Raw genomic sequence first — 12,380 nt, forward strand, 5'->3', positions numbered from 1 at the left:
TTTTCTTTAGACTCTCTAAGGCTAAACATATCATTAGTGCCTGTTTCACCTTTGCCACCCAAATCACCAAAGGTGCTGAAAAGAAGCAAAACTGAGAGTGACATGTTTTCACCATGGGGCTTAGGAGAGGATCAAGAAACACCTGCTCTTACTGAGAGTATGGGGCTATCTTCAATTCAAACACGTCAGCGACAAACAGGAGATATTATGGAACTAGAAGAGGCCTACTTAGCTGCAGAGTATATAGAGATTTCTACTCCATCACATGTAATGTTTCATTAATATTCATTAGACTTAAAGAAATTATTCCTTGTTTTGAATTATTGTACCTTTCATATATGAAAACTCTTTCATGTACGTTTGATCTTTTCAATTTAGCCATTAGTTGTTGGTGACCATTATGTTATGAGGGAGAGCACTAAGACTAAAGGTTCTTGTAAAACGATTTTGCAACAAGGAGATACTGTTGTCCTCCTAGAAAAAGGGATGTCTTTATATCTTGTTGAATTGCTAGATGCAGCAGACCCTTCAAAACGAACATGGGTGCCAGCATCTTATCTTCTTCCAGTTCATGCAAAAAAACATGGTAATATAAATACTTTATACCATTTGTCTTTCTTTTTAACTCATTTTTTTTCCCCTCTATTTGCTACTCAATGTGCTCAATGTACTCAACTTACCAAATGTCATATAACAGTAGTTGAAATTAAGCCAGCATTTATATTGTTAGTACTATTAAAAATAATTTACAGGATAATGCTATAAACAACAATGAAAAAGTATCTAAAGATTTTTATTTGTAGCTGCTAAAAATAAGCAAATTTAAAATGCTTTAGTGGAGTAATAATGATTATTATTACAAGCGGCTCAACATTTTAAGAATATTTTGAATAAATTTTTTTTTGACAAAATTAAACAAAAAAACAAATCTAATGAAAATTGAATTATGTGAGGGATGTTGATGAAGTGTCAGAAGATTTATTTTTTCTTTTATTGTAAAATTTTTCAGGTCTGAACTGTTGCCATATGATCAGTTTGCGATTTCTTGATTTGTAAAATGGATAAATTGAAATATAATTCATGAATACACTTTTCTTTATTAAAAAGTATTGTGGAAAACTAACTCTCTTGATGCATACAACTTCACCAATGCCTTTTTTCTGAATTATTTAGCAAATGTCATTTCAAAGGGTTTTGTGGCTTCTGAGGGAATAATTTGACTTTTTCATCTAGATAGTTCAAACTTCAATGAAAAAACTGGAAAAGCCATTCTCTTCCAGTTTTTTCATGTAAGATTTACTTTAAAATATTTTAGTATTTTTTAAAGGCTTTCAAGCCTAATGGTTTTTTTAATATAATCACTCTTTAATATAATCACAGCTTCCTCTTCAAGTGTGTGTGTTTTTTTTTGTTTTTTTTTTTTGTAAATAATTAACTTAATTTTACCACATTCAATTACATTTTTATATCAAAAACTTAGCTTTTAAAATTTAAAAACTAAACTCTGAAGACCATAAAACAAGATAAATTTTTGTTAAAACATTTTTTATGATTTAAATGAAATATTTAAGTTTCATAAAATAGATTTTATGAATCATAGATAACAATTTTCACCTGAAATTTGATACTTGCATTTATAATTTTGAAGCTTATACCAAGATCCCCCTAACAAAACATTTTTATTGCTACTTGGTTTTTATAGCTGAAAGGTTAAGAAAAGTTTTTTTAAGCAACAAAAGAGCCATAAAAAAAACAGCAAAAAGACTTTTTTCAGTAATAGAGTTTTTTTTATGAAAAATGTTGAAAACTGTGTTCATTGAAAGCAATTCTTCATTTTACAGTTAAAAAAAAAAGACCCAAAATTACAGGAGTTTTTATATATCAAGATTATTTAACATGTCAATAAGATTTTATATATAAAGTAGGACAATATGTAAAATCTTATGTTATTGTTTTAGAAATGTTGTAAATTTTCTGTTTATAATAAAAAAAAACATTTTTAATTGCACTAATTCCTCTTTAAATATTTAGCATTTATTTAATTAGCATTACTAATTAGCATTTATCACTTTGCATAATAATTTTATGCTATTAAGTTTCCAAGATTTTTGAAAAGAACTTGACATCTTAGTTATATAAAATGTTTTTAGGTATGCCTGAATTATTGAGAGAACTGACACCTGTTCAAGTTCTGGTAGGAGACAGAGTTACAATCTCATGTCAATTTGGTGGTGTCATTGAAAGCATCCAGTGGCAATATGAAGAATTATCAATTATGAGTGGGGAAGGCATGGAAACAATTTTTGAAGATGATGGTACAATAATGTTGAATATTAAAAATGCACGTTTAGAAGACGAAGGAAATTATTCTGTTAGTGTTGGGAATAAATTTGGAACAATAAAGATTTCAACATTTCTTACTGTAGGAGGTTGGATTGCTTTTTGATTTGTAATTACATATATGTATAAGTGCATGCCATAACTTAGTTGTAATTGTTACATTTGATTTTTTCATAAACATTGACATTTAAGATTGCTTTAAAATTTAGCACCTGCAAAAATTACAGAGTCTTTTAAAACTGTTATTGCATCACTTGGGGAAACAGTATCACTCCAATTATGCTTTGTTGCTCGTCCATCTCCTCAGCTAAAATGGTATAAGAATGGTCTTGAAGTTGTTGATGAAGGAAAATATATCATCGAGACAAGTGACACAAACTCTATTCTTGACATTGCTGATATGGCAATAACTGACTTTGGCGAGTACACGTGTGTTGTGAGTAACAAATGGGGAAGTGACACTTGTAAAGCTACTGTCAGTTTGAAGCCTGCTGGTAAAATGTCTTAAAATCCTTGTTCTATATTTTCCTCTGTTTACATTTGTTTTTAATTTTGTTAACATTAAAAAAACTGCTTTCTTTCTTATAGTTTCTTAATATGTATTTAAATGTCTAAAGCATTTAAGTTCTATAATACTAACTTTTACTTTAAGACAAACCAAAATCACCTGGTATACCGAAATTTGAAAAAGTTACTGACAAATCTGTTTCATTGTCATGGTCAAAATCTGCTTCAACAGATGTTTCATACATAATAGAGAAACGCAACTGTGATCAGTCAGAATGGCAAATAGCATGTGATGAAGTGGTGGGTTCAAGTTGTGTTATTAATGATCTTATCCAGGGAGAAGAATATTTTTTTCGTGTTTTGGCTAGCAAAGATGGAGTAAGAAGTGATCCCAGTCACAGTTCAGAAAAAGTTTTAATAGAAGGTAAATATCCAAGTGTTTTTATTTTAATTTTAATCTGTTGTCTTCTATTTACTTTTTGATTTACTGTGTTAGTAAAGTGTTGGGTGGTTGAGAAAATTGGAAAAATTATTTTTGGGGTATGAATATTCTTAAATGCTAGTTACTTTGTTTCAGCACCTAGACGAAAGAAAAATTTAAAAAATGCCAAGAGAAAGTCAGCAAAGAGTGACGAAGATAGTGACAGTGAAAAAGATGTGTTTTCACCTTCAGAAAGTTCAAAACGATCACCAACTGCAAGAAAACCTTTGCATGAATCTAGTTCTGATGAAGAGGTTGCTCAAGACAAAGGGAAAGGAAAATCAATTTCTCGTGGATCAAGAAGTCCCTCTAACACATTATTTGCTGTACGTAGTAAAGGACGCTCAAGGTCAAGGAGTCCAATGCATGGCAGAGAAACATCTGCCTCAGAAGCTGATACTAATGGTATGTAGTCTTTTAATTCAACAGCATTTCATAATTAAAATACCTAAAATAAAGGAAAGATAAATTTTTAAAATTTTCAGAAAAAATGCAGCTTGTTATATTTATTTAGAAATGTCATTTGGTCCTCCCTACTTTAAGAAAGAGTTAGAAAATTGCTTTGTAGTTGAAGGTGGCACAGCTCAATTTAAATGTCGAGTGAAAGGAAATCCTGAGCCAGAAATTCAATGGTACAAAGACAACGAAAAGATTGTTAGTGGAAAGCAGTTCTCAATATCAGCAGATGGAAATTTTTGCACGCTTGTTATAAATCAGTCGAATCATGATACTGCTGGTTCATTTACTTGTGTTGCATTTAATAGTGAAGGTAAGCTTACCTTTATTTGGTCACAAATTTACTTTGCCATAAATTTATTCTTTTTAAAATAATAACAATAGATGTGTGTGAAAATGATATATTTTAATGAGTTGAAGTTATGGTCAAAATAAATTTCATTTAATTTTTTATTAGCAATTTTTCATTTTAAACTCTCCTTAGTCTCCTATATTCTATATTTTAAAAAGGGTTGGTAAAATTTCTTATTTACTCAGAGAAATTTGCATGAGTTTTTTTCTCTGAAAATCTCTCTTTGCTTTTTTAGTAATTTTTTAAACTAATGACATTATTGACATCAGCTTACAAAAAATGAAATGTGAATATTTGCTAAGGTTCTTACGCTCTTAAAAACATAAGTGGATTATCTTTCTTTTTCCAGGAACAGTCAAAAGCACTGGAATACTCTTTGTGGAAGGTTTACAGACAGAATATGATTCAGAAACTGAAGATGAAATTTCTGATCCTGAACCTCAAGCAAAAAAGCAACCAGTTGACCTCAAAAAAGAGGATCTTGAAAGTTATTATGTGCTCAAAGAGGAGTTAGGAAGGTAGCTTTTTAAAAAATTGTTTATCTGGTTGTTGCAATATTTTTTCGTTGTTGCAATTTAAATCTGAGTTTATTTTTTATGTTTATATTTTTGTATAATTATAGAGTATTCGATGTAATAGTTAAAAAAGAAGTTTTCTTTTTAAAAATACAAGAATTGTTTTTAGGGGGAAGTTTGGAGTTGTAAACAAATGTGTTGATAAATTTTCAAATATTGAATATGCTGCTAAATTCATAAAGTACAAACCAAGTGAACGAAGCCATATACTAAATGAAATTGATATTATGAATTCTCTTAACCACAAGCGATTAATTAATCTTGTAGCTGCATTTGAACAACCCAAGCAGATTGTTTTAGTTTTAGAATTAGTTACAGGTAATTTCAATGGTAATAGTTAAATATAATGGTATTAATGGTCTTTTGTTTTGAAAAAGTTCAGTGGTATTAGTTAAATAGTTACTTGTAAAATATTTTAAATGTTGCACAAGAGTTGTTTCAATTTTGAATTAAAAATGACTTTAGCCATAAGTTTTTGTTGAACTAAAAAATGTTGTTGTAGGTGGAGAACTGTTTGAAAAGCTAACAGAAGAAGAGTATATATCTGAAAAAGATGTTACTTTTTACATGAAGCAAGTTTTACAAGGTGTTCAACACATGCACGAAAATGATATTCTTCATCTTGATTTGAAAGTAAGTTTTGTATATTTCTTTTGAATATTTCTACTATCTGTAAGTAGATAACTAAGCATCCAAAAGAATTTAACACTTTTATTTTTAAGCCCGAAAATATCATGCTTGTTAACCCCCGAAGTACACAGATAAAACTTATTGATTTTGGGTTAGCAAGGCGCTACCAAAAAGGTGGTACTTTAAGAGTGCTATTTGGTACTCCTGAGTTTATGGCTCCAGAAGTGATTAACTATGATGAAGTTACCAAAGTCACAGATACATGGTCCATTGGTGTTATCACGTATGTTCTTTTAAGTGGTTTATCTCCATTTGCTGGGGATGACGACTCAGAAACATTAACAAATGTTACAGATGGTGATTGGGACTTTGATGATCCAGTTTTTGAAGACATTAGCGATGAGGCAAAAGATTTTATTTCAGAGCTCCTTGTGAAAGATCCCAAGTAAGTTTTTGTTAAAGATTTTATGGAGATAATCTTTTATGGAGATATTAAGTTGAAAAATCTTATAGAAAGGAAGATGGATTCAACAAGGGTTGTTTTTTATACTTAAGTCTGCATCAAATGTTTGTACAAATTTATTTTAAAAATCGTTTAAAAAAGTGCATGTAAAGATTTCACAGAAAAATTCATACGCAAAAAGTCCCAATAAAATGGTTTTAAGTGTTTTAACAGATCTTTGTAGGGTTATTTAAATTTTTAGAAAGCGTGCTACTGTAAAAGACTGCCTTGATCATCCATGGTTTATGGTAAGTTAATTTTTTATTGTCTGATTGCTCTTAGTAATATGCAAAACATTTTGTAGAAATTGTTTTATAGGATTTTTGTTCTTAATTTTTAGTTCTAATTTTTTAGTTTAAAAAGTTTAAGAAAAAGATTCGAACAGATCGCTTAAAAGCATTCACTGCCAGGCGCAAATGGAAGGTCTGCTTTTTCTGTTTTTATTTGCTTTTTTTTTTTTTTTTTTTTTTTTTTCAACATTTTCTTACATATTTTTCAAAGAAATTTTTTAGGTTTTCCATGTAAATTTAAAATATTTTTTAGAAAACCATTACTGCTGTGCGGAGTACAAACTTTTTGACTAGATTACTAACTGGAATAAAGACAGCTCAACCAGACAACAAGACAGATGATAAAAAGTCATCTACTAATGCTGGGCCTACATGGACTAAAGCTGAAAATTTGGAAGACGATAGCCTAAAAGGTAAACTCAAATTATAAATAATTTGGTTTTTTAGTTATTTGTTTTAGTTTTTTATTTTGAAAAATTCTAGTAAATTTATGTTTTAGTTTTTATTTAACTTTAATTTCAATGAAAAAAATTATGACCTAAAAAACATTTAAACATCAAGTTATTAATATTTAGTTGTAAAGCATGCTACTGTTTATTACTACAGAGAGCTTATAATTTATTTAGCTCCCATATTTGCTGAGAGAATGACTGATTTAAAGGTCAAGCGTGGTGACATTGGTATCCTTCAGGCCTCATTTGTGAATGACGGTACAATCCCAACTGTGTGCTGGAAAAAAGAAGGAAGAGTCGTCTTAGATAGCAAGCGAATACACAGTTCAGTTTTAGGAAATGCAATTGTTTTCAAAATTATCAACTGTCAATTAAATGATACAGGGAGGTATACTCTACGATTGGAAAATCAAAATGGCGCAACGGAATGTTCAGCTCAGTTAATTGTGAGAGGTGAAGATTTTTCCCATTTCTTTTAAGCAAAAAAAAAAAAAAAACTCTGCAAGAAAATCCTTTTGCGATTGAAATTGAAAAATTTTTTTTTTATTTTGGATTTGAAATTTATATGATCTATTTATAATCCATGCACCATATTTAGATTCTTATATTGATTTCAGACAAACCTTCTGCACCTGAGGTACCTGTTGTTCCCCAAGCCCTAGCTACATCTGCTCTAGTTCAATGGCAACCTCCTTTCGATGGCAACTCTCCTATATTAAGTTATAATCTGCAGTATCGTAAGCTTGGCGATAAAGAGTGGTCTACTTTCGCAGATGAAATTAAAGAGATTGTTGCAGTTATTGAAGATTTGGAACCAAACAGTTTGTATAAATTTAGAGTGGGTGCTGCTAATGAAATTGGTAGAGGTGAAATGAGCGAATCAACAGAGTTAATTCAAACACCTCCAGAAAGTAAGCTATTCTTTATTCCACATCCCTGTCATTAAAGTAGAAACTTCAGTCTCATTAAAGTAAAACTTTTTATGCGTTTAACTCACCGATATTTTTGGTAACATATGTGGTGGTATGTATGTCTACATATGTAAATTATCGTAAATAAGTTTCCCAAAATGTGTAATATGTTAAACATGCTAAACAAATTAAATATGTTAAATATGTTAAATATGTAATTTATTAGAAAGTAGCAGTGGCCGTAGCAGCATAAATGCGCCAGGTGCAAGAAGGGTTTCTCGATCATCTTCCATCAAAGTTGCACCAGAAATTAAGCGTCTTTTAAGCAAATCTGAAGTTGCATTGAAAGAAGAGAACCCAGAACAATATTATAACTTTAAAGAAGAAATCGGAAGGTGGGATATTTTTTTTTTTAATTTGTCTGAAGTGAATAAAGCTGAGGCCAGATTTTTAATTGTCTTTCGTAAAATCTTTAGGGGTAAGTTCGCTGTTGTGAAGGTCTGCGCAAGTAAGACAACGGGTGATACGTATGCTGCGAAGCTCGTCAAATATGATGAAGATACTATGGAAGTCACAAAAAAAGAATACGAAATATGGCGGTCTCTAAATCACGTTAACCTGGTTACTTTACGCGATGCTTACATTGTGAGGAAGTACCTGATTTTGATTTGTGATTTGGTTAATGGCGTTCCAGTCTTAGATTACCTTATTAATCTCAAAGTGGTAAATGAAAATATTGTAGCAAACTGTATCACCGAATTGTTAGACGCTTTGCAGTATCTTCATGGTCAAGACATATGCCATTTGGATATCAAGGTGCAATAAATATGTTGCTTTTTTTTTTGTCTGTTTGTGTTGTTTTTTTGTTTTTTTTTTAATAATTTTTGACAATTTTTTTGCGTTTTTACTATTTTTCGAATCTTTCTGTTACGTTATTTAGCCTGGAAATATGATGGTTGTTGGTTCAACTCTTAAGCTAATCGACTACGGTGTCTCACGTAAAATCGTTTCTAAAGAAGGAGAGGTTGGGGAAATGGTTGGAACTGCTGAGTTTATGGGTAAAGTGAACATTTGAACATTATTTTTTACATTCTTGTTTTTCTTCTTTTTTGTTCAAATTATTTGAGATGAGGCTTCTATGAATTTTAGCTTTTAGCTAAGTTCCTACTTATCGATAATTTGCATTTAGCTCCTGAGACCATCAACTTTGAACCAGTATTCAATCGTACTGACATATGGAGTGTTGGAGTGGTCACATACGCTTTGTAAGTCTTCTTTTTTGGTTATCATTATCAAATATACTGATAGCTTTATAAGAAGCCAAGACGTTGATGTTGTTATTTTTGTTTTCTTTTGTCGTATAAAAATATCTATTTTTTAAATGTAAGTTTTACGAAAGAATTTTAGTGTTTATGTAAATAACTCTATAGGATTATTTGAGAAATATATTTACTCTTATTTATCTTCTTTATTTGTATATCTTAGACATCTTTATTTACAAATCTTCTCTTAGACTGAGCGGGATTTCTCCTTTTGCAACCGATGATGAAGATGAAACAAAAGACGCGATAACCGCTCTCGATTATAGGTTTGAACCCAGGGCGTTCTCGACAATCACTGAAGAAGCTAAAACGTTCATTAAACGTGTGTTAATAAGAGCTCCTGAAAAACGTCCCTCGGTGCAGCAATGCCTGCAAGATCCTTGGTTGAGCGATGACTTGGAAGATGCTCGATTAAAATCTTCAATTCCAGTAGAACGTTTAATTGATCTTTCTGATATGCTAAATGAACAGGACTATATGGAAAACGTGCGTGCTTCATTAGTGTTACGAACTTTTTTACAATCGCCTTATGACTCGCCAGAATCGAGTTCAGAAGTCGATAGTGATTCGGATGATCAATCTTAGCTTTACTCTAAGTAAGAAATATTGTTGTAAAAATATATGATACTGTATTTAGAAACTTTTTATATATTTAAATTTTTTTCGCTATTTTTATTATGATTGCTTTTGTAGATGACATTTTGTATGCTAGGATTCGATAACAAATATATCTTATAAATATTTACTCATAAAGAATAAATTTTAAAAAATTTGAATAATTGTCTGTATATTCATTGTTCATAATTTTTTAATTTTCTAAGAAATTTATCGATATTGACGATGATGTTCGTAAATCTGTAAGTTTGTAATAAGTGCGTAACTAAGTTAACTAAGTGCGTAACTAACGTAACTAAGTGCGTAACTAATTTAAGTTTTCCATTCAATGAATTCTTGAAACTCTTATAAAAAATGTTAAGCAATTTACAGTGGTGGAAATAGGTGTTCATACATTCGATAAATTTTTTCGAAGTTTTTGTACACAAACATTTGCAAAAATGTGTAAATTGTAAAAATGAAAATAAAATAGACTAATTTTTAACTTAAAATTTATATTTGAAAATATTATGCATGCAGTGATAAATGAACAGATTTTCAAAGAACAATAAGTTAAAATGAAAAAAAATGTTCGCAAAGTTAACATTGGGGTGGGGGGGGAGGTTACATCGGGGGAAGTACCTCATTCTATAGTTTTAAGTTAAACTATAAATTTCTAAGCCATTCATGATACGAAATTTTTTCATTTCGAAAAGTGACAGTCTCCGAAACGTAGAGTTCCGATGAACGAAAAAATGACGACATTTCAAAATGACGACATTTCAAAATAGAGAAAAGTAATTATATTATTAACATTTCACTGAAAGACAACAAAGTAAAAAGATGCAGGAAGATTAATTTGAAAACAAGTATGGATGAGGAAGACCATCTACTGTGGTGGCCAGATGAGATGTTTAGCTTCCCTAGAATGCTCCTCTTACCAAGCAGCAAACATTTTAGCAATATAAGTTGGAGCATTATCATTTTGAAAAATTGCGTTTCCCCTCGGAAACAGTGCCGAGACGGTTGGCTGGTAGAATATGTAAAAAATCTTTATACTTTATTCTACCATGATTTGGAACTTGTGAGTCAACCAATTTCCATGAAATACCGGTTATATCATCACAGATTCTCCTTCATGACTAACAGCCGGAAGAAAAAGGTTATACGCATCTTTTAGTTGTCTCCACACGCATACGCTGAGGCAGGTAAAAAAATAGCGTTAAGAACAATTCATCATAGAAAAATGTCATTTTTCCATTGCTCCAATGGCCAATTTTGAAGCTATGCACCACTCCAGACGCTTTACAAAGTTTGTTTTTGAAAGAAGGATTTTCTTACTGCAGCTCTTCCATGAAAATTGGTTTTATATAACTCACGGTGCACAGTCTTATGTAATTCATGGCGCAAAGTTTTATGTAGAGGAGAGGGAGACAGTTTAGGACAGGGGCAGTTTAGGACAATGCAAATAATCCAAAAAATACTAACTCTTCAACAAAGTTAAATATATTCGTTGAATGAAAATACTTTCACACGTAAGCGTCATAGGATTTCTTTCACAAAGGCAGTCAGGTAGCTTTTCTATAAACGTTTTGTAGTTTTTGATATTTTTTCTATTTTTTTTAATTCTTAAGTGTAAGGGTTTACAGAGAAATTTACTCCACCCAAGGATTTTTTTTACATTTTTACTGAAAGGGATATATTCTGCGATGTAAATAAAAAATTCAACGATAAAAAAAATCTTCACAAAAAAGTTTTGGAATGTTTCCTGAGATCTGGGTCGAGGCAGCATTGGACGATTTTCACGGGGCACATTAGGACGTATTGCGTGGATGGTATCAAACTTATCTTCAAATAAAATTATGCTAAGTTTAAAAATGGTGCGCAATTATAAAAAGAAATGTGAAAGATTTACATACGAGGAAACTTTAAAAATTGCAATCAAACGTGTTTTTGATAAAACAATGAAGTTGAGAGAAGCTGCAGTTGAATAAAAAAGTAGGGTTTAATATTTTTCACTTTCCTAGAATACAAAATAAGTGGTCGGTGCCAATTGCAGAAGTCTTAGCTAAACTTTGTATGCCCAACAATGCAGGAAGCATATCAAGAGGTTCTGGTATGATATTCAAACTTGATTTTTCCACATTTAAACTTGGTTGAATGTTATGAATTCTCTCAATTCGAACAAAAGAAAAATTTCAAGTTTATCTACTTCCATTTTATATTCACACTCTTTGTTTTTTTTGTTAATATCTTTTTATTAAAGAGAGTGATATTTGATTGAATAGCATTTTCATTTTAGTTTATTTGAATATACAAAAAAACTCATTAATGGTTTGAGATCTTTATAAGAATAATTCTGTTGATTCTGTTATTGTTAATAATTACTGCTAAACGAAAAAATTAAGTTTTAAGAAACCTTTCTTGTCTTATTATACTTCCTAAAACTCCATTTGGACAATGGGTAGCTTCGATTTTAAGAAGGAAAGTAAAACTATAATTTATTTGAACTAGCTCGACTTTGCTTTTTTTTTAAAGAACGAATACCTAAATTACCATTTTCAGCAAAAAATTTAATTTTTTGTCAAACTGTCCGAAATCTGTAATATCTTTTTAAAAAAGTGTCCTAATGTGCCACCTCTCTCCTAATTCACGGCGCACAGTTTTAGTAGACGCTAGGTTTTAATGATGGTCATTGAGAAGCTGTAGTTCGATGATTTAGTCTCATAATACGTATTAGTATCTGACGGTCCTTTTCCTAAAACTTTGACTTTCTTCCGGAGTTGTGCTTAAAAAAGATGTTTTTCCGTCCTGTTTAAATGCAAACATTACTCTGAGACAATGCTTCTTGACTCCAAACAATTCTGTCGTTTCTGTAAAGCTAGCACCTGCCATTTTTCAAAATCTGACAAGTCCGTCATTATACTATTTTTTATTTTTTCTTATGACATCTAAAAAAGAACAAAGA

General features: G+C 30.7%; 1 protein-coding gene across 6 annotated transcripts in view; it reads left to right on the top strand.

The window, feature by feature from the left end:
• LOC145186002 (obscurin-like) overlaps positions 1 to 9,594 on the top strand; it is a 57,609-nt gene extending 48,015 nt beyond the window's left edge. For all 6 annotated transcript variants that reach the window (XM_090098211.1, XM_090098213.1, XM_090098214.1 and 3 more), the window contains 21 exons: positions 11 to 267; positions 379 to 586; positions 2,151 to 2,429; positions 2,550 to 2,834; positions 2,993 to 3,271; positions 3,425 to 3,733; positions 3,843 to 4,097; positions 4,486 to 4,654; positions 4,821 to 5,029; positions 5,214 to 5,344; positions 5,434 to 5,786; positions 6,046 to 6,091; positions 6,198 to 6,266; positions 6,387 to 6,546; positions 6,760 to 7,038; positions 7,203 to 7,496; positions 7,723 to 7,891; positions 7,973 to 8,312; positions 8,437 to 8,554; positions 8,686 to 8,761; positions 9,010 to 9,594. In XM_090098211.1, the coding sequence (XP_089954337.1) occupies positions 11 to 267; positions 379 to 586; positions 2,151 to 2,429; positions 2,550 to 2,834; positions 2,993 to 3,271; positions 3,425 to 3,733; positions 3,843 to 4,097; positions 4,486 to 4,654; positions 4,821 to 5,029; positions 5,214 to 5,344; positions 5,434 to 5,786; positions 6,046 to 6,091; positions 6,198 to 6,266; positions 6,387 to 6,546; positions 6,760 to 7,038; positions 7,203 to 7,496; positions 7,723 to 7,891; positions 7,973 to 8,312; positions 8,437 to 8,554; positions 8,686 to 8,761; positions 9,010 to 9,403 (4,679 nt within the window). In that variant the 3' untranslated portion in view covers positions 9,404 to 9,594. The remainder of the gene's footprint in view (positions 1 to 10; positions 268 to 378; positions 587 to 2,150; positions 2,430 to 2,549; positions 2,835 to 2,992; positions 3,272 to 3,424; positions 3,734 to 3,842; positions 4,098 to 4,485; positions 4,655 to 4,820; positions 5,030 to 5,213; positions 5,345 to 5,433; positions 5,787 to 6,045; positions 6,092 to 6,197; positions 6,267 to 6,386; positions 6,547 to 6,759; positions 7,039 to 7,202; positions 7,497 to 7,722; positions 7,892 to 7,972; positions 8,313 to 8,436; positions 8,555 to 8,685; positions 8,762 to 9,009) is intronic.
• The last annotated feature ends 2,786 nt before the right edge of the window (positions 9,595 to 12,380 follow it).

The sequence above is a fragment of the Hydra viridissima genome, unplaced genomic scaffold (genome assembly GCF_058129835.1).
Source record: "Hydra viridissima isolate aposymbiotic clone 2 unplaced genomic scaffold, HvirCarnegie_v1 scaffold_9, whole genome shotgun sequence".
Classification (NCBI taxonomy): Eukaryota; Metazoa; Cnidaria; class Hydrozoa; order Anthoathecata; family Hydridae; genus Hydra; species Hydra viridissima.